The following is a 23,094-nucleotide window of genomic DNA, read 5'->3' as shown; positions in this document are numbered from 1 at the left end:
AGGGTGAGATAAGGGTTGTAAGTGGGTGAGAGAAGTTTTGATGTTTGTGTCAGTCGTAGGCTTGAAGGAGGGTAGAGTTGGTGAGTCGGACAGCACGGGGAAAGAGAGTTCCAGAGGGTTGGTGCTGCGTGAGAGAAGTCATGTGGGAGGAGGTGATGAGTGGAGATGCAAGGAGCAGGTTATTGTTGGATCTTAGAGGGCGGGCTGGAGTATATTTGCTGATGATGGAGGATAGGTAGAGGGGAGTGACGTTAGTGAGAGCTTTGTAGGATAGAGTTAGTATTTTGAATTTAATTCTGCTATGGATTGGGAGCCAGTGGGGGGACTCGCAGAGAGGTGCGGCAGATGCAGAGCGTCGGGTTAGATAGATGAGTCTGACAGAGGCATTGAGGAAAGACTGGAGGGGGGATAGTCGGGAGAGGGGGGCGGGTAAGTAGGTTGTTGCAGTAGTCTAGACGAGAAATTACAAGGGAGTGGATTAGTTGTTTTGCGGTGCTGGCAGTCAGGAATGGACGAATTTTGGAAATGTTGCGTTGTTGGTTGTGGCAGGATTTAGAGAGTGATTTGATATGTGAGATAAAAGATAGGTTTGAGTCTAGGGTCACTCCGAGGCAGCGGACTTGTGGTGATGGAAAGATAATGGTACCGTCGGCAGTGATGGACAGGTCAGAAAGGGGAATAGGGTTAGAGGAATATTCAAGTTCTCTGCCTTGGCTAGAATTGCTTGAATTATAGATACAGCAGAATAACCATTTTTAAATATCTCCCACAAGCTGTAATTTCCAGCTGGTCCGACTGAGACATAAAGACAGACAGAAATACATCAGCCAACAGCTGGTAAAGTCTTCAGTATCTTATAGACTCCTCATAGGTATGATAAATTACATTAACCCCTTCAGTAGCATTGTTGAGAATAGCTATTTGATATTAAAGGGATAATAATGCCTCAATAGCCTTTGTAATGCATCGGAGACCCTGCCAGTAATGTATCTCAGTTAACAGCATTTAGGTGGTCTGTCCCATAGCACAGAGTTTAGCTTCTATATTGTGTGTACCCTTTACTAAAGCCTTTAGGGCAAAACAAAGGACAGCATGCAGGCTCGCAAATTAAATATCATGCGCATTTAAACATTGTGCCCTCTCAGTCCCCTTGTTTTGACATCACAGTGCCTGTCTGGCAGTGAAAAGGTTAAATTGCACAGAACAGGTAAGAGAGACAAAGTGTGCCAGAATAGTTATAGTTTAATATGCCGAAACATCCTGCTTCCTGGATGACTGTACGTTGTAAACTGATGAGACACAATGACACGCGCTTCCTTAGTCTGTCAGTGTCACACACGTAATCCCGGTGTCAGCGTTTCATGGCACACGCAGGGGAATGTTCTCTGTCAGTGACCCAGCCGCACACACGGCGGGTGTGAGCTGTCATTGTCCACAAAATCTGTGTATTCTGTCTGTCAGTATCACACAAGCAGCGGGTGTAGGGTTTGCCGTGTCAGACATTTTTTTTTTCAGGGACATGTATGTGTATTTCACATATAAAGCACAGGCAGTATCTGCCAGTGTTACGTCCACACACGTGTCACTGTCGTGCATGCGTACAATGTGCATATGTCATGCAGGTTCTGAGACTTTTTGCCACATATGTCAGCTTCCATGAGGTAAAACAGTCCGTTATTTTTTGTCAGTGTCTCTGATATAAGTCGTGTCCCTTCACTCATGTGAGTCGGATGCCGTTTCTCAATGTGTGAGGACACCAGAGTCACTGAGATACTGTGCATATTAGACAAGGGCCTTCAGTCTGTCACACGTGAAAACTCATCTTACTCTCCGTGTGTCATACGAGCTGTATCAATCTGTCAACGTCACACGCTGCCTTTGTAGTGGTTTTGTGTCTCACACACTGACAGTCTCACTGGGTTGATTAACGACTGACAAAAACTGTCTGCCTCAGTCAGGCAAGCTTAGATTGTCTCTTTTTTTCTGGAAGGAACATAGACTACCATGAATTGACTGTATTTTTTTTTGTGTCACATTTATGTGACTCACAAATCAGTCACTCCTCGCTCACTTGTAATAGTCAAAGGACCTGGGAGCTGAGCCAGTTTTAGCGCTAGGCATCGTAGTCAGCTTTCTGGGTCAAGAGGTGACGGGCAGTGTCATACTTTTTAGGGAAGCAGTCCCGAAATGGTTGTAGCTCCTGGGCCTCTTTACTGGGGCAGATCACCCTATTGGGATCCTAATTCCTGTTTCCTTCTTTCCTTCCATGACATAGCACCCTTGTAAGAACAACAGCTGTTGCGAGTCTTCCAATATTTTGTTATATAAAACATGTGGAAAAAAAAAAAAAAATCCAATCTTAAATTGGAAGAAAATTGGGAGGGGGCACCACAGAGTATTCTCGCCCGGCTGCTATTCAGCCTCAGCCTATCTTTCCTCTTGAGTACAATAGAAGATAACTAGTTCTCCTTTATCTGGATGGCTTCGAAATATATGTTTATTTTCAATTTGTTTCAAATAATCTGCAGTTATTTGATGGAACTGTTTACTGTTGTTCAGATCTCACATCCCAAAAACCTTTCCAGCCCTTTTCTGCCTTAAGAAAAAGTATTTTGATATTTTTCCTATATATTCATGAGGATATTATTATTATTAATAATAATATTATTATTTCAATAGGTAATTAAGTAACTAATAACTGCCAATGCACACCTTCTAATATTTCAAAAGATGCTTTTGTTTTAGGGGTTGGTGTAGAGGTTTGGCCGTGGGGCTAGGCTTTATCAGACTTTTTAGATGCCATTGTGACATATTGGTGGCTGTTTATGATTGGTTTCCAAAGAGGATAATGCATTTTTTACTTACACAACATTAATTTGTGTAAGTAAACAAATTTACATTTTCTGATGTTTATCTAAGCATTATATGACTCATAGGGCTGTAGAACTCATACCAACCAAACACTCGGACCTCGGACATCAGGGGAAGAAAGAGGGACAGAGAGATTCTGGTCCAAAAGAGGCATTGTCCCTCCTAAAGAGGGACACTTGGGTTACAAAAATGGACAATGTCAGTGTCTGTTCGTCATATCCGACCAGGCTTAAATGTAGTTATTCAGTAATATAGTGTACCGATGCTTTACTTGAGCGATTACATGCCTTTAAAATGTAGCATTGTTACAATGTTAGTTGAATGAGCATGCTGGAATGGTAACCAATGAATGCATGCTGGTTTGGATTGTCCATGCAAACAGTTTATTTCCATTTAGGCTTGGCCCAAAAACTATGTTTTAAAAAAAAAAAACATTTGTCAATGCTGGTACCCGCTGTGTGTGGTTGGCTTCCTGTTGACAGCTGGTCCTTCCTTTCTCTCGATATTTCGGGAGTTCCTGCTGCCTATCACTCCAGCTTCAGGATACAGTGACGCCATCACTTTAACCCTTCTGATGCTGCTGCCTTGCTGGCTTTCCACATCCAAGAGGTTATACAATATTTCTGACATGGTAGCACAATATCAATGCTTAATGCAAGGTAGACACTGATACAAATGTGATTTGAGCACATATATCAGGAGGCAGAAATAAAAGGAAAAATTGAGAAATCAGATGAAAAATTATCTACAAATTCTGCCAGTTGTTATCATCCTGTTAGAATATTCATCAGATATCTTACTTAATCAAAATCCTTACGGGGCTCTGCATTCTTGCTCTGATAGGTTTTCCTAGAGATCGTTTCACTTTTACGTATATGGACGTCCGATACATAAACATACTAAAGTCACCGATCAGTTATAATATAGGCTGGCGGCATCTGGCAGAGTAAGTTAGGTGCCTGCTTCACCACTTCTTTAATTTGTACTAAACGTCTTGGCACACACCTGTTGGTTTAAGATCGGTGAAAACTGTTGAGGAACAAGGGGGTCTTGTTGTATGATGCATTTCAAGGGGTTAATCATGACTTCCATAGGCAGGCAACTTATATGCAGCCGGGCAGCTTGGGGAATGTGTGTGTATGACATGGGTGGAGTTAGTAGGCTGCCTCTGCACCATTGATTCAGATCAGCCTTTAGGGGCTGTATCTCTATCCTCTGCTCAACTTAGGGAGTGCGAGAGACAAAACCCCACACACAATAAAGTCAAAAAGTTTAGTACTACGTTCACAACAGGAGAATCCCCCCCCCCCTTCTCTCCTTCCCTCTTCTTGGCGGCGGCTTCTGATGTGAGCCCGTTTTTCCAAATTTGGGATTTGTTGTTTAGAGGGGGAAAAAAATCAGTGTCGTGATCCGAGCACACTCCGGAATTGTGGAAGGTCTCAAAAATGTCTGATCCTTCAGTGAATGCCCACCTGGAGGGTATTATATCCGATTTTGAAGGTTCGTATGTATGCCGTTTTGTCTTGTTCCTATGCTGTATACACAGTATTGTTGTATTTGGTTAAAGATTGTTGATGGGGGTGTACACAGTGATCTGTTCGGTGCGTGTGTGTGTGTGTGTTGGAGCTGTGGAAGAGGGGGAGAGAGGAAATTCAGATTGGAGGTTAAAAAAGAAGTCATGGTTTTGCAGACTTGGACTGCTTCAGATAAAGGAGTTATAAATGTATATATTACACATATAGGTAAATTAAAGAATGACGGCTGGATTGCGAATATAGATAGGACGCTGGTGGTATTAAACTAGAAAGAGATCTATCAGAGAAAATGTGACGTTATAGCAGGCTGAAGAATTAGTCAGAAAGCAGAGAAAATAAAGCGGTGAGTCACAAAGAGGGGGAGGAAGTAAGAAAGAAAGGTTTTTATTTTCCATCACATATTCAGTGTTCTTTAGATCAATATAGGTATCCTTCTAAAGAATGCTAACAGAAGACAGTTAACCCATTCAGGGATACAAAAAATATAATAATGCTTAGATAAAACTGTGAACATTATCGGTTTAAAATGATGCCATGTATGTACATTTACGGTATATTTTATTTTTGAATGCTTCATGTTTGAACCAAGTTGCCTTAGCTCAGCCTATTGCTAAACTCTGGCTTTGAATGAAATTAAATTACATCTGTAAACAAGAGCAGGTCCACGGATGCCTCTAATGAACATGACAGTTGACAAGTAGGATGTATCACTTACTTAAGGCAAACCGAATAGCATCAATGTAACGATACGATGTATTAAAGAGATGTATGACATGCTTCCTCAAAATATATATCTACTATCTGATATTCTGTAGAAAATCTAAATAGAAAACTTTTATAAGCTCTGGAATACCTTGATATTTCTAGATATTTGATTGTAAACAGCAATTATATTCTTGGTTGGTAACAAGACTAAGAGACCAATCTAATGCCGTTCATTAACCTTATGCAGTTCAGGGCCAAAATAAAATTTCAAGAAGCCAAGAAGTCTTTGCAATGTGTTCTAAAAAAGATAGTCTGAGATCTCCGAGATGTCAGACTTGGTCTGATGACTCTCTCGAGAAGCACTAATTATATTTACACACAGACAAGTATAGTTTATGTTCAAATCCTACAGAGCAGACCCAACACCATGCTGAAAATCACTTCTTCCACCTCCTCTCTTCCCATATTCCTCTAAACCGATTTGAAACCTTATCGCTTCCTTTTATACGTTCCCATCAGCATCTAGTAAAATACTATACAATCCCTCTGTACTACCAAATTAAAAATGTTCCTGTCCTCAAATCTCAGTGGATGGCCTGAAGTCATTTGTTGTGTCCACCAGATGCTAGTACGCACCCCAGTCCCTCATGCTGAAAATTGAGAGGCTTTTTAAGCATCCACGAGGTCTTTCTTTTTCCCTGAGGGGTTTTCCTTAGCTGGATATTTTGGCTGGTCCTTTGTAGTAGTCAAGTGGTTTTTGTCACATCTCCTCCCAGCTGAGTGCCAGTCTAAGCCTCTCATATTTCTGTGTCTGTAGAATGGGGTCAGCAGCTGAGCATGTGGGTTTCAGAATAGGAGGCAACATGGGGTTGGTGCGGGTGAGTGTAATTTGCACCCCCTTCCCCTCCTACTAGGAACAATTAGTGAAGTTTAATTAAGTGCATTAGGTGTTTGGGGACTTTGCTGCGTAAGGAAACATTCAGTAAACTTACAGACCTCTCTTTGTATTATGAAGGGTCAACCCTGGAGAGCATCTTCTGTAACTATAGCTAAGTTGTCCCTGCTTAGGTATAGTTAATTTGAGATTTCTTGAAAGTCATCTTACCATTTTAAATATACTCTATGCAGGGCCTGCTCAGCCCTTGTTACTGACCAGGGTCACGTGGACTGGTCTTTAATAATGCAGAGATGTTGTTGAGTTACAGTATTTAGGTCACATTTGTAATGACAGTACTGGGTGCTGTATAGCTGTCTTCTACCACCCATAGAATGTAGCCTCCATTTGTGACTATTTGTAACAGGAATACCTGTATGTAGTACGTGGAATTCAGCTAATTGATGCAGGAGTGTTTAGCATGTGTTATATTGCCCCAGATGTCCAAGACATCTTGCGTAGCAGTACAGTGTATCCATGTGGAATGTGACCTAGAGAGTACGGGGGAAGTTTTGCCCAGGTGTTCAGAACACATAGCCCGAGGTATTGCTTTTGTTGCACCTGGTACATGTTCCAGGCAGGGTGAAAGACCCTTCTCCTAGAATGGCTTTTTCTTTCAGGCCTCAGCATATTATTTCCATCTAATACCTTTATCTGGGATGTGCATTCCCACGCCAGCCATTATATGATAGCTCATTGGTCCTTTACGTTTTCGTAGTGCCCCCCCCCCCCCCGCAAATGCATGGAGGATACTCCATGATCCCCGCATATGCATTAGTCCGTCCGCTCCACCCCCCCCACCATTTGCCGTACAGGAGACTTATTTGACTTTCTGTGAATAATTAAAGTATTGTGATATATCAATTAAACTATGTATCCCGGATTTATTAGTTTATTCATGAGCTGATGAACACTCTGTATAGTTCCTTTTGATACAAATGTAATAAATCTCTCTTGTAGTTCAGAGGAACCCAACAGAATGCATTCTGCCAGCTCTTTGACTCTACATGCCCTACTCCTCCCTGTTCTTTCTCCTTCTGAACTCCTCTGTTTCCCTCATCATCCTGACCTAATCTCCCTTCCAACTAAACTGGGATTTCCACCAGCGGTGCAGGATATGGCAGTCAGTCAGAAGCTTTCCCTCATTTTTTCCACCCCATTTTGTTTGTCTGATAAACTGCAGCTATGGCAGCAATAATTAAAGGTGGCATAAATGTCCAAAAGATCTCAAGATATATAGCTTAGGGGAAAGGAGAGAGAGTAGATGTGATAGAAATGGATCTTTTAAGTATGGGGGAGGGGGTATTTCAAGTGTTAGAACAAAAACTAGAAGGTCAGAGGCTTAGATGTAGGGAAGTTTTACTTTACTGAGAGAGTGGTAGTTAAGTGGCACAGCTCCTCAGCAGAGGTGTTGGAGACCAATACAGTTCAGGAATTTAACCATGCGTTGGATAGGGGTAAAGCTAGCCTGAACGCTACAAAGGACTGATAGGGGTTTGAATCTCTTACATCAGGGAAAATGGGCAGACTAGGTGGGCCAAATGGTTCCTATCTGCTGTCAGATTCTATGTTTCTATGTAATAATTGTTCTTATTGTACAAAAGAACCTCTTAAGCACAGCATGGGGAGTAGTTATATGAAAGAGTTAAACATATGAAACAATTAGAGTAGTGAATCATAGTGAATCTAGTACAGTAAGGGCAGTTCTGAAATACAATATAAAATGCTTTAGGCAGCAATTACCTCCTGATATAACGTATAGGCAGCAATTATATGGTACCGTAGGAGAAGTTCTGTGTAACCGTTACCTGGTACATTTTATCCCAATCTTCAGAAGCACTGATTTATTTTGTTTTCATGGTACTTTTAAAGCCGCTGTCCCACTTAGACAAATGAACCTTAGAAGGTCTGCATTGAAAGGTTCGATCGCATAAAAACAATACATAAACTTTTAATGTTTCCCCCCAGTTTCTATGGCAACTACCTATCAATTCCTGGTTTTGTGCCACATGACAAATGTTATCGGCAAAAATTATGAATGAGATAACATTTTACCTGAATTATGGTTGGGAAGGTGATTTTAATGTTATGTTTAATGATAAATGTGTTCCATTCAACAGGATTTACTCTACTTCTGAAGCTAGACTGAGAGAAGTGATCTACTATAGGATGCGTTGTTTAGGAAGGTGCATAGGATATTGTAATACATGTACCTGCAGTATATTACGTTCTGATTTCAAACTACAAATGAAAACAAATGATGTCCCTGACATCCTCACTGTAGAAGAATACATATTAAAGGACTCTGTGAGTAACGCTCTGTGGGTACGTTAATATGCAATCCAAAATGAGAAGAAAAAAAATGTTGACACTTTTTGGAGTGTCCCTATAAGCGGTACGGATTTTAAACGGCTCATCTTTCATACACCCAAGCTATGTGTGACCACAACACAGCACGCTTTCCCAGTCCCAACCCCTATTGTACAGTTATCATAGGAAAACGAGCACATCTGGCCACTGATAAAGGATTTTATTACTGGGGAATTGACATACGTGCTTAAATATTTTATCCCTGCATCTCATATGGTTTGGTTAAAGGTCAGAATACAAGGTCCCAAACAAACATCTCTTTATTGCTTTTTTCCATGCAGTCATTTTTACCCATTTCCTGGATATATATATATAGTCGACGTGTGCCAGGGAAATTTGAAATATAAACTAAATAGAACATATAATCATGTAAAAAAGGAGTAACAAAAGGTCGGTGGTCTGAAGAATGTAATATGTAAGCTTATTTGAGCAGGGCCGTCCTTACTTTTCCCTTTAATAGAGGTTATGTATAAATAGTGCCTTTGATGCACTTTAATAGTGGTCTTATGACCATAGTAACCAATAGAATATTCCTGCTAAGAAGTCCACTCCTTTGGTTGCTTTAGTGATAAGAACACATTTCATGTGGCACCAGTAATCCTTTTATACAGCCATCATGTGCACTTTAACACATATGATAACTGGGAGTCTCCTGTAAATTTTCATGCGGCTACCCTTGGATGTTTTCTACAGAATCCCCATTTGCCCCCTTTTAGCGCGCCTAGGTTTGCTGGAGGTGTGCTCAGTTGAACATATCTACTGCTGCCTGCGCCCACGTGGTATACTCACCAGCACTGGCTCAGAGAGGGTTCCAAAATGGGTTTAACAAGACCCCCATGTGCATGTGAAGAAGCCACTTTTATTGATTTAAAGCAGCCAATGTTTTTTTAACATTAAAGTACTTTAATGTGCATTATTTGTTGCTGAGGCTGATTGGGGCACATCTGTGTTCTTTTAAAATAGGACTATGAGTGTTAGAAAAAAAACTACATAGAGATAGATAGATAGAAACAGGTAGGGAGACAGTTAGAGAGAGAGAGAGAGAGAAAGCATTAGTAAGTGTGTGAGAGTGATGGGAGTTATGCTGTACCACAATCAGTGCCTGGCTCAGTATGTAGTGATAGGAGTTATGCTTAGGTCATAACTTCCATCACTATATACTGAGCCAGACATTACATTATATGAATGTATATAGTGCCAGCAGATTCTGTAGTGCTGTTACAGTCAGTCAGTAAAATTCAAAATCACATAACAAACCAACACAAAAGGAGAAGAGAGCCATGCTCTTGTGAGCTTACAATCACTATATACCACTGCCAATGTCTCAGTATATAATGATAGCAGTTATGCTGTACCACCGTCAATGTGTGGCTCAGTGTATGCTGATAGTAGTTATGCTGTTCCACTGTAATGTCTGGCTCAGTGTGTAGTTATGGCGTTATGTTGTACCACTGTATACCACAGTATACAGTGATAGCAGTCATGCTGCACCACCGTCAATGTCTGCCTCAGTATAAAATTATAGCAGTCATGCAGTTTTAAAGCGTGGGGGGTGCCACATACAGGATCCGCCCCAGGTGCCAAATACTCTAGGTACGCCAGGTCCAGGGTCATTTTTTACTATGAGGCAAAAGGGCATCTACCCAGGGCCTTGGCTTAATTTATGGGACCAATACACCTTTACCCTGTTTATACTTGCCAACTTTTGCTCTAGGTGTCCCAGGACACTATGCAACATTATACAGTGCTGCGTGACCAGGCAGCATTGAGCTTCAGGCTACCCAGTATGGATACCGGATGTCTGGAGCTCATTTGACAGCGCTGTTTCTCAAACATACACAGTTTAAACACAATGCTGCCTGTTGTACAGCAGCATTTTTATACGAGGACAGACCTGAATTTGATGGGACAAAAGATGAAACTGTCCTGAAAAATCCAAAATGTTGGCAACTATGCTTGTTGTGGTCATCCTGGTTGTGGTAGGTACAACTGAGCTGGAGGCCTACTAGTGGCGACTTGCTAAAATGGCCCTGGTCTGGCCAGGTTAGAGCTGTAGAGTAGTTTGAGTCCTGTAAACATTGAAACCCTCCTAAAAAAGTTAACAATTGTTAACATCAACAGTAATGTGCCCATATTTCCCATATATACGGTAATCTTCAAATCAAATCTTCAAATCCTCCACGGTTACAAGGGTTCTTTATGATGTGTGCCTTATCAATCTTGCCTCTCTCTCTTTCTTTAGCATCATTAACCAAGTCTAGTGCATGGCATTGACATGTGCAGGGTTGGTATGTCCCAGATGGCATGCGTTTGTGCGCCCAACTTTCAAGTAATTTCAAGTAAACCCAAGATTTCAAGTAATCTTGAAATGAACAATCTTATTGCCTATTATTCATTATTGTTTATTGTTCCACATAGAGTTTCATCTTGTAAACATTCTTTGTGTACCCTTCTGCCTTTGGCTTGTTCTCTGTCACCGTATTACTGCTCCTCCAACCGAACCCTCCTAAAATGAATCAAATCATTTGTCCGTTCTCAAAATGGGCGGATTCTCTCTGAATATTTTCATTAACTCTTTTCATGCTGCTTTCGTGGCAGTCTGTGAATACAAAATCGCTTGCCGCAACTGCAAAGAAGCCAGCAGAGGAAGTGGTTATTCTGTGTCAGCAGAATTTAAGCACCGAAAAAGCTAGTCCTTTAACCCATTTGTACCAAGTGACTAATTATTATAAAGAGTACTAGCAGTCCCTTTGAATAAAATAGCATAGCAGTTTTTGCAGTTTGTTGCAGTTCATCACTATAAATAAAATATGTTCATTTATAATATCTCCTTATAATGAATACAATTCAGATGTTTCCTTTTAGTTACAGTAGGATAGAATATAACTGTTTTCGTGGAGTATCATGTAGATTTACAGCTAGTTATAAAAACGAACCTTTACTTTTTTTAGTTTGGAGATGCCTGGTTTGAATTAGCGATGTTATTTCAGAAGGACGGGGTTCATTGCTATGTGGGCCAAGACCTGCAAAACAAACTGCTTCCCTGTTCTACTTTCTTCGACCATACATGATTCGGCCCAAGCCAGTGCCGCCTAGGGCCCCTGCCATGGGCCTACACATAAGATTTTACCTAAAGAATTTCTATGTGCGTGACAAATGTCAGGAAGTATTCGTAGGTCAACACAAGGAAGGAGATATAGGAAATTCGATGTTCTTTAAAAAAGGAAGTAATAAATGAGTGTAATGTGAAATAAGGGTAACAACTAATTGACATTACAGAAGGTAAAAGTGGGAGACTTTGATTGACATTATATCTTGGCTAAAAATGAAAAAATATGTGGATGGCCCTGGCCCCTTGGAAAGTCTAGACCCTAACGTTGGCCATAACCAGAACTTGTATGGTTGAGTGGATGGTAGGTAAGTCTTGTAAAGGTCAAACTGTACACAGCGCACCACGTGATCCTTCCTAAGCACACCACGGCTGAAATGTTTTTGGTATCTTATTTCTTATGAGAGTGGAGTGGCACTCCAGGCACATAACCTGTAGAACTCTGACCTCTGGGAAGATTACATTATATGACATTATAAATATGATTTCACAGTGAAAAAGGTTAAGGACCACTGCTATCGACTGTAAACTTTAACAGACCTTATGCTGTGATGTGTTTCAAAGATTTACTTTTGTGTTGACACTTTATAATATGTTTGTAGTTTCAAAGTGTGTTGCCATTGCCAATTATTCTGTGAGGAGAACATCAATTTCTGGTGGTCCCCAAAATTATATGTCAGCTTCTTTGCCTTCGATCAGTATTAAAGTGTGGCACAAACTGCAAAAGGCCTTCCCAAGCTTTGGTATATGGATTTTTTTCTGCAGAATGCTAGATATATATATTTAATGTGTATAAAATAACATGTTTTATATTATGTTACTTCAGTACAGCACTTGGCACTAATAGTATTCTGTATCCATGGGATAAATGTGTAAATATATCCACACTCCTTCAGGCTTGAGAAATCAAAATTTTGCCCGCTGCAGTGATATAATAGAAAATTACTTGGAGACACTTGTCTATGGTTGGGGGGATTTGGCAGAGCCCAAATACAGCATTAGTAAATAAGTGAATGGTGCCATCAGGTTGGGCTGATGGCCAGTCCATGGTGGACATTGGTCTAAATTGCAGCGTGCTGTTCATCCTTTTACATAGAAACATAGAATATGGCAGCAGATAAGAACCATTTGGTGCATCTAGGCTGGCATTGCTTGTCTGCTATAAAAACCGTACATCTTATTTGGGTCCTTGGTTCTATATTTATGCCATAGTTTAGGTCTATCCCATGCATGTTTAAATCCCACTGTCCCAGTGTCTACCACTCTCTCATTGAAAAAAATATTCATTACATTAAATCTAAACCTTTGACCTTCTAGTTTTAGACTGTGACCTCTTGTCCTAACATTTCTCCTCCTTTGAAATATAATTCCCTCTTGCATGTTGTTGAATTCCTTTATGTATTTAAATTTCCCTATTGTATACCCTCTCTCTTGTCTCCTCAGTGCAATATGAGATCCTTTAGTCTTTCATGATAACAATATCAAGAACGATTAGAAGCTCACAACAATATGTTTACTTCAGAAATTTCCAGTAATCAAAAAGTTCTGAATGTACTCTGTCTATCTTCTCCTTTTTAGCGTTGAAACGGTCCTTTGAAGTTGAGGAGGTTGACCAGTCTCCGAACCCCTCTGTTCCTCGTAGAACCCCAAACCCACTCCTTAGAGGTTCAACATCCACTGCACAGAAATTTCAGGATCCAGTCACAAGAAACACTGAAGGTCTCCTGAGACATGCTGACGCTGGAAATCAGCGTTCCCCTAAATCCTCATTAAGACGGATTGAACTAGCTGGAGTCCGACACCCTGAAACCATGTCAAGAAGGACAGAAATCTCAATAGACATATCATCAAAACAGGTGGAAAATTCTGCTCCTGGATTGTCCAGGTTTGGTTTGAAGAGAGCTGAACTTCCTGGACACAAACCTCCCGAACCAAGAAGGGCAGAGATCTCCCTGGGAAAATCCCACGAAGTAAGAGGAGAGACACCAAACTCCAAAATCCCAGAGCTGTCACCAAGGAGAGTAGAAGATTCCAATCCAAAGCGAGTAGATATCCAGGTGCCCAAATCCCCTGAGGTTCCTCCAGTGAAACAGGTGGAAAACTCCACCCCACCACCCACCATGCTTCATCATCAACAAGAGCCTAAAGCACAACCCATCCAGTTGGAGATTCAGCAGAGAACTCCAGAGGGTGAGTAAATATGATACTCTGGCCTTTTCTCTCAGTTCCTATTACTCTCAGTAGTAGGTCACTAGGGTCACTAAATCATGACAGTAGAAATGATGGTTAAACATGTATGTAAAATACTGATCTAAACTACATTCCTGTGATTTCTTAGTTCATTTTTAGTGAATTATTTTTGAAACTGCCTTTTTCTAGATCTATACATATAATCATTTTATTAACAATGTACATAGCATGGTGTTGTAAAAGCTCTACTAAATTATGTACATTGGGCAAACAGTGCGTTTGGAATTATGCAGTGTATGATAAATGTATCATAGACATGACCCCCTCCAGGCTGGGTCTAACCCCATGTAGAGGCCTATATTCTATCATATGACTTCACAAAAGAAGCCTTCTGAATATTCTTTACAGTCGGCAGCTCCAAATAGAGTCTTTGTTACATTCACATGATTCTTACTTGTTTTACTGATAAGAAACCTAGAATAGAAAAGGGAGGTTATAGTGGTTCATCGCAAGCATCCCTGTGTATGAGGGACAGCCCCTCTTTGGGAAACATACCGGTATTATTGTGTCCCTCTTGGGTGTGAATTTACAATAATCAGTCTATAAATAGCAGAAGCTGGTTTTGAAAGTTAAATTCTATAAATACAATGAGTTATTCTTTTTAAAACATTGTTCAAGTACATAAATAGCTATCAAAGTCACATTAAAATAATCTAAGTAAAGCCCTGTCCAAGCCATGCCACACAACAAAAGAGGTCTTTTTAAATGTAGGGGTGAGGCGTGTTTCCAGCAACCATGAATAAATAAAACTTGTGCTGTATTTAGGGGGTACCATATAGGCAAGAAACCAGCTGCCTGGGGCAAAGAGCTGCTGCCATGAGGTTCTTTCATATGCTAGCATGCAGGTTCCAGAAACATAGCTTTCCTAGGATGCTGAAACCCTAGGGCCAGCACTGGCTAGGACCCAACCTGTCTCTAGTGAAAGGCTGTGTCAACGTGAATCAAAAGAAAATAGCCACAAAAACTGAAATATTAGAATTAACTCCTTTTATTGTTTAACTACAAGACCAAATGATGGTGCAACGTTTAACCGAGTCATACATAAATATGTATAGGTTCATTCAGTGTTAACGGATGTACTTAATACAGTGTAATAAAAGGAGAAGTACAATAAGACATGCCTAGAAAGTGACTATTGTGGGAACAGTATGGGTCACTTTTACTTTGGCTCCTTATCCAACTTTTTGGCACTGGGTGAGTTTGACATTGTCTGGAAACTGAAAGGTTAATTCTTACCCATCACTGATCCACATCCTGATACCAACGGCAGCTCTCAGTTTCGGCTTCTTAAAAACGTTACCTTTTGTACCTGCATGCAATCTAGAGAAGGTCTGTAATGTAAGATGATGTCAAGGTTTTATTTGCATTACTCCCTACCTATTCTGCTTGCTAACAATCCACGTGACCTGTGTCTGCGATCTCTCTGCAGAAAATTCCAAACATATATCATTCTATGGGTGAACTTAGAATGTTCTATACATTGGCCAATGATAACATTGTAATCATATTCTACAGCCTATCACTTTATGGATTCTTTCTATTTCGTTATACAGTGTTAGATATCAATACTTATCATGAAATATTTATTCAAACTATTAACTATGAGCTCTGGGTAAAGGTAAAAATGATATTGGGGTATGTGGTAATGTGGGGGAATGTGGGGTATGGTCAATTTATATCTTTTCCCTGTTCTACTTCTTTTAACGTTGGCACTGCTGGCCTTTAACACTAAAATTCACGAGGTAGATGACGAAATAAGAGATTAACATGTGTTGTGTTTCCTATTAAGAGAGTTGCGTTCAGTAGATTGTGCAGGGGTTGTCCATTTGACCTAGTGAGTCACGTTAAGTAATTCAGAGATCTGGCAATTGAGCTACCCATGGGACAATGACATTTCTTTTTAGTGGACTCTTAACACTCCTCCTGCCAGTTCGCAGAAGATAGTTATTTTCTCAAACCCCCTTACCAACCAAGATTGACTTTGTGTCTTAGTTCTATTTATGATTTGTAAATTGGCTGTTTTTCTTCCACTACGACGCCTGCCCCTTACAAGTTCTTGCCATGCACCAAACCTAAGGGAGCTGGGTTAACGGTACACCATTTCAAACTGCTTGCAAATTTCTGTTCTGAATATGAAACACAAAGAATCGAAAGACTTTTTATTGCTTGGATGCAAACTGTGTGACAGGTGGTTATTGTATAACTTCTATATCCTTGTACCATCTTCCCATATGCACTTTTCGACCATTCCCGGAAATTTCCATGGTCTTAAAAATGTAAAAGGTGTTTCTTCCACGCAATTTAATAATATGAATTCTAAAAAATATAATTTTGGTCGATTCATTAAAAAAAGTACTGAAGCTTCTCTTCCCCTTCCCAATACCGATTCACGCTGTTTCTATGAGGAACATGGCTCATAGAAACACCATGATGCTGGTTTCCTAAACTGTTTAGGAAGTCTGCACGTTGTGGGCATAGATGGAGCACATTTGTGAATGCCATAGTGTGTGCATGTTCAGAAAGTAACCTTCACTCTTATCTGACTTTTGCCAAGAGCTACATGGCTGAGCAACATTTCTCTGAAGCTACCCCTTTAAGACCTTATACTTATATTTTTTCTCCAGTCTGTATGTGTCAACCCATCTGGCTTATATCATTGTGTCCAGATGTAGTCTCCTTGCAGATAATTGCCAGCTGAGGTCTTCTTCACATCTGCCCCAATAGCCTTATATGGCAGTGCATTGCCCTTGGCTCATCTTTGACTCCATACATAGAGGTGGTGGTAAAATAATGGATGCCAGCACTATAGCCAGATCAAAGAGTCTACACATGTTTCCAACTTGGCAGACAACATTATTGTGGCATAAATAACACCACATAAACAATTTATAATTGCTGGACAGCATACCTCCCAAGTGTTTCTCCTAAGTATGGGAAGTCCCCTTTTTGGGACCAGATCCCCTGCCCTCCCCTTATGTCCCTCTTCTAGAGCTTAAAATGCTTGCTGGGTGTCAGTGTAAGACACAACAATGTACAAAACAGCAGATAGGTGTTACAAATTAAATTATATAAAGTACTACATTTGTCTGTCCTAATGTACATAAATAGCTATTAACAAAGTCACATGAAGAGTCCTGCCTCCTAGCCACATCTTTTGAAACGGACGTCGATCAGTTTTGAAATGTTGGGAGGGACGGAACAATGCTGGCTCTACAGAAACCAGGAAGTGCAAGCAGGAAATATACTTGAGTACACCTCATGCTCTGTACCACTTCAGTTGAAGTTAATGTGAGCTCTGACCCAATTGTGATCAAAAGAGGAGCAGCCAATTCCATTTATCTTTACAAATACTTTCAGAGCAAATCATCTGCCACCAACGAGGGGCATTAACTTAACATGCTCATTGAAGCTTTCATTTTATTTAATGTTTTCACAATATTTGTGCCTAGGGTTGTTTAAGTATCCATAATGAGATACAGTTTCTCTTGTCTATCTTTCTAGGAGCTCCAAATGTTTGCTGGGTATGAGTGTATCACAGTGCCCTAAAAGTCACAATAATGTGAATAAAAAAAGGGGAAAATGGGTTTGGAAATAATATTGTGTAAGGAAAATACTGAATTTGATCTGTGCCATCAGGTTGTGGTGAAAAACCCTTTGTCCTGATAGCTCTTGAGGTAGCATTAAGTATAATGTAAGTTTGCAAGCAGGGCTCTCTCCACCTAATGTTTTGGTTTGCCTTAGTTTGTCAGTTCTAGTCTCTTCATACCCCTTGAATATATGTATAGTGTAAGACGTATGTGTAAATTGTTGGTCCTATATAAATAAAAGATAATAATAATCATAATTAATAATAATAATAATAATGAAATGGAGACTGGATTGAGCAGCATGTTTGCATCAAGCACGTATGTAATTATTCTGTTTCAGGGGTTAAATTGTTCTCACTGCTGCTTGGGCAGCTGTTTCATTCCATGGTGTCCAATGTGGAGCAGAAGAAACATGCCCAGTCAACCAGCAAGTAGGAGCCAGAATGGCATAGGAAGGCTCTAATCTCTGGCGTCTTGCAGGGGCCAGCAGATCCCACAGACGTTTGTTTAGGATTTGGGGGATGAACCTTAAGCTCAGGATGCAGCTCGGCAGCTGTTAAGAGGCTAATAGGGGTGAATTGCAGCCACTATTTCAGCAGGAGGCAGAAGGACAGCTGCTGTGGACAAGGCTAATTAAATACCAACAGCTGCCTGTACAGAACTAAACAGGACAATAACAGTGGAATATCAGCAATGCAGTTCATATTTTTGTTCCTGGGTAATAAATGGGCCCTCATATGTCTTTTCTTTGAAAAAGGTGCATTCTCTCTGTCTTTTGATTCCCTCCCCCACACAAAAAGTGGCAGCCCCCAACCCTCCCCCACAGCACTATCCAGTAGGAACCCTTCCTTCCATATACAACACTATCCAACAGCCCCTTGCCCCCAGACAACCCATACAACACTATTCTGTTGACCCTCCCTTCCAATGCTCCTTCAACACAACACTACCCAGCAGCCCTGCACTGCGCAGAACACTAGGAAACCGCTCACTTATCTGCAGAAAACACTATTCAGCAACCCTCACCTCTAAATGCCTCATCCCCACAACACTGTATGGCAGCCCCTTACTTCCAGCAGCCCCTCACGCCCCCTCCCCACACACCCTGCAGTAGTCCATTCCCTCTAAAACCCCAGCTCTACAACACATCCTTTCCCTGGATATTTGTGGCCCTTTCTAAGAGTTCAGAACGTTTGGCGGGTATGATTGTATCACAGCGTTCTACAGGCCTAAAAGTCGATGAAACAGCTGGACAAATCAGTGGACCCTAACACTTGTCCGTTTTTTTTTTTAATGTCTTGTGTGTTTATTATAACTGTCCTCCTTTATTTACAGGTGTGATGGTGATTTTGTGGTTTTCCTTCAGATCTTTGTACATTTTTCTAGGCGATAAATTGTACGTGATGTGGCTCGTAGCTGGAAGCTTTCAATGTGACTGCTTGGAGTTGGGCCCTGATTTCGGAATGAGACGTGTGTTCTTTTTTCTTAGTTGTACAGTCTGGGGCTTTGGTGGAATAAGGGGTTGTTTCATAGGCAAAAACCACGCAGGAACCCAACCTAAGAATAAACACATTCTTATTTACCAGACAACAAAAAACTGCATCTTTCGGTCATCCCTTCATAAAGACGAACTACTGTTACCAGAACACTCAAAGGGAACTTGAAACATACCAAAGACGATTAACCATTTCAGTACCAATGGTATTATACTAAATTAGGTCATATGATTCCTGCCCCATTACCAGAACTTGAAATTACATTTAATCAATTTAAGTTCCGTTCACAGTTTTACAAAAATATTTTTGGTTTGTGTGGTCACTTCCTTCTTGCACTGGCCTAATTCATTATGAAGGCAATATTTTGCTGCAATACCTATTTTTCTTCTCCTGTATACATTCTTTTGGACTTGCTGAGGAGAGGCTGACACTCTGTAAGATGTCCTAAAAACTGAATGTTAAATGGGTGGTTTAGTCTTCATTTTCATTCTGTGTTATGAAGAACTAACTTTGACAAGGTTTGTTTCAAACTAACTGCCAGTACTTACTAAGTTCTTTAATTATTATCATTATTATTACCATTTATTGTTTTAGATAGCGCCATCAGATTCCACAGCGCTGTACAAAGGGTATATAGGACATAACAATAGCATATAACATAACAAGAAGACATACAGAAACAACATGTGAGGAGGGCCCTGCTAAAATGATCTAATACACATTATTTCAATGATCCAGGCGGTCGGCACTAGGGATTATCCGCGGATCCGAAGCTTTAGTTCCTCATGCAGGTTACCTCTTATTCTATCTATACATGTTACAGTGCGAGCTTCATGAAAACACATGCTGTATGAAGGATGTGGGTGTCCAATTAAAGGAAAATGAGTCTGTTAATGGGAATATATCATGCTGTGTAATGACATTGACGTTCGAGCGCAGCAGGAAAAAAGCAACATCTGATTTATTCATATGTTTATTAAGATGTTCTTTCTTAACTGAATGCGGGAGAAAGCTTGGTGTGCTTTACATCTATTTTTTTTATTTTTTTTTTCTAAATCTAAATTTTATTGTTTTTTTAAACGTTTTATAACACAAAGTGAAAAGGAGAAACAGAAACATAATGGGGAAGGGGAGGAAGACAAAAAGACAAAAAATGGACAGCGCATGGCAGCAGAAATACATCACGAGACCCTGACGCAGCAGGGCTAAGTACATTGACACATCCACAAACAGTAGAATCATAACAGGAAAACGAGGAATCCCAGGTACCCAGCTCAATTATGACAACATTAGTTGGGTGGAGGGGTCCAGAAAGTACTGGGACCAGTAGAACCAGGTCCGCCTATGTCGCTCACCCTGTCTATCAGAGCGGGCCACCAACTCCTCCAGAGCACACACTCTCTCCACCCTTAGTATCCATTCCCTAAACGAGGGTGGGGTGACAGAAGCCCAATGCAAGGGAATCAAGGCTTTAGCCTCGTCTAGCAAGTGTCGGAGCACAGACCTCTTATGCACTGTTACAGGCGTGGTGGTATGATGGAGCAGGTAACTGGCAGGGTCAAAAGGAGGCGGAGAGTCAGTGAAATGCGGGAGGACGGCTTGGATAGCTTTCCAAAAAGGAACAATAAGGGGGCATTCCCACCATATATGAAGAATCGACCCCACCGACAATCCAATCCACAACTCAGAATGGTCAGGGAACATGCAATGCAGGCGAGAGGGCGTGCGGTACCAGCATGTGAGCAGCTTATAAGAGAGCTCCTGGGACCTGGTACTAAGGGAGCCACCATGCGTTAAAGAGAAGATTTTCCCCCATTGCGCCGCAGTGAATGACACCTCGAGATCCGATTCCCACTTCCCCACATAGGCCGGCAAACCACCATCCCCCACACTCAAGAGCAGCTGATACAGCAGGGAAATCCCATGAGGGGGAAGAGCATCCTTTAAATGTAACGATTCAAAAGGCGTGGGGTCCCTGATAAGGTTGGGTTTCTGAGGAATAGACGCAACGTAAGCTCTAAGTTGCAAATACTGAAGAGTCTGCAGCGCAGTCGGGGTAACGCCCCCAACAAGGGTCGACAGGGAACGGAGCCGAGCACCCTGCATATAGGATCTCAACGCCGGCGTATCTCCCGGGCTTTACATCTATTTCAATTCATTCCATACCATATTTACTAAACCCTATATGGATCCTGTTTTAAATGCTTTAGGAGATAGATTCTTCAAATGTGTCAGTTTTAATTAAACATTTTTAGTGGCAATTGATGAAATTGGACTGAAATTACCTTTCTATAGCAATGTAAAGCAATACTTTTAATAGAAGCAAAAAAAACCACTTTCATCTGTTACCAGAAGAGGGTTTACTATCAGGAGGCAATGAGTTTGCTTTTAGACATCCTTTGCGTGTCTCGTTGTCAGCAGCATTGGGATTCTCCAGCTCTACTAGCGATGCTTCTTCTTGTGCACACACCACGCCGGCTCCATGCGGTTATATTAATGTGGAGCTTCCCAAAGCCAAAGGTTCCCATCGCCCCATTGCGGTCAATGTCTAACGCCAAGCAACTTTCTGTTCCTTACTCGGCCAGTAATGTCTCACACACAGCACCGCCTGGTATATGGACGTAGATGAAACTCTAAACGTTTTGCGAAGAAACGGTGATGCCCTTGCACCCCGCTTAACATCTCCTGGATTGTTAACCCTGTGGGATCGTGTAGTAGAATGTTGTTGGTAAAGGGAAAGATCAGCTATGTAAAAAGGCTTAAACAGGAGTAGGAATTATATAGGGTCTCGGTAAGTAGGTTTTTTTTATCATGCCACTACACTTCTTGGATATGCTACTGATTTTCATTTGAGTGTCTAAACTGTACACTTATCCAGAGACATGCCTTACTGGATAAAGGAATTGGTGGTATTAGCGTGTGCAGTTATTCCACCATTAATGTGTTAGAGCATCAGTGGTGTCACTGACGTGTTAAGCCACCTAATTGGAGTGCTTTCATCTCTCTGGGCTTCAGATTGGAGCTTAAGTGCCATCTACTTGACCAGTTCTTCACTGCAACGTGAGGACGTGCTGATGACAGGTCTATTGAATCTGAGACCAGCCTTATATCTATTGGCTATTTATGTAACTCACTGAGACCTTTAGAAGGAGAAGAATACATTGTATTTACACAATTCAATTCATATGCTGTACATAGAGTTATTAGAATGACTTTTAACCGCTTAAGGACAATGGGCGGTCCCTAAACCCATTGAAAACAATGCATTTTGAGCCTGTACATGTATGGGCTTTGTCATTAAGAGGTTAAGCCCATAGAGTACTGTGCTACGCTCATACCCACCAAAGTTTCTGAGCTTCTAGAAAAGAGGGAGAACAAGGAAGGAAAGAGGGACAGAAGGATGTAGGTCTCAGCGATGGGACTGTCCATCCTAAACAGACACTTGGCACATATGCCATTGCAGTTTTTTAGAACAAGAGCAAACCTAGCAATCTGCCATTTTTCTGCATCTGTTCTAATATTGACCTTATCCTGGTGATACGCACCCATGAGTGTAATGCTAAAAGATGCACACGATGGAAGCCATTGTCAGTGTGAGTTTCTGAGGATTGTTTTAAGTGGTGGTGTACAATAAGCGTGCATATTGGGTGGTATGTGTATCTGATGGGGTGGTGGTATGTCTGCGCAGAGCTAGATCTGGTAATTTCAGATTCCAGGTCCCTATGATGAGGACCAGACTGTATACAAAGTTTCCGGCAGTGTTTATATTCCATCTATAGGCCCTGGGTAATGAGGGAGCAAAGACGGTGAACAGGGTCGTAGTTTCCTTAATATCAACAGAATTTTACAAACCCCTAAAACCCTGTTTCAGCTATTATCCTCTCTTTTTCCTCCATGTATTTCTTTTCTCTTATCCCCAGCTCTTTCTACTGCTCTTTTTATCCTTTCCTCTCACTTTTCTCCCCCCCCCCCTCTCTCTCTCTCTCTTTCTCCTGGCTCTCTCTCTCTCTTTCTCCTGGCTCTCTCTCTCTCTTTCTCCTGGCTCTCTCTCTCTCTTCCTCCTGGCTCTCTCTCTTCCTCCTGGCTCGCTCTCTCCTGGCTCTCTCTCTTTCTCCGGGCTCTCTCTCTCTCTCCTGGCTCTCTCTCTTTCTCCGGGCTCTCTCTTTCTCTCTCTCCTGGCTCTCCTCTTTTTTCTCCTGATCACATCTGTTCCAAGTGTGTGTGAGGGTTGCACAGA

At 41.2% G+C, this 23,094-nt stretch overlaps 1 protein-coding gene across 2 annotated transcripts in view; it reads left to right on the top strand.

Annotated features, from left to right (window-relative positions):
* Positions 1-4,316: 4,316 nt before the first annotated feature.
* The window catches only part of LOC149276411 (septin-9-like), a 55,647-nt gene continuing 36,869 nt past the window's right edge, over positions 4,317-23,094 (top strand). For both annotated transcript variants that reach the window (XM_089503673.1, XM_089503674.1), the window contains exons 1-2: positions 4,317-4,371; positions 13,103-13,714. In XM_089503673.1, coding sequence (XP_089359799.1) covers positions 4,317-4,371; positions 13,103-13,714 — 667 coding nt within the window. The remainder of the gene's footprint in view (positions 4,372-13,102; positions 13,715-23,094) is intronic.

The sequence above is a fragment of the Sceloporus occidentalis genome, unplaced genomic scaffold, assembly GCF_023333645.1.
Source record: "Sceloporus occidentalis isolate IW3139 unplaced genomic scaffold, rSceOcc1.0.p SCAF_240, whole genome shotgun sequence".
In the NCBI taxonomy this organism is placed as follows: Eukaryota; Metazoa; Chordata; class Lepidosauria; order Squamata; family Phrynosomatidae; genus Sceloporus; species Sceloporus occidentalis.
Note: the sequence above shows the minus strand (reverse complement) of the source record. Positions and strands in the feature narration are given on the sequence as shown.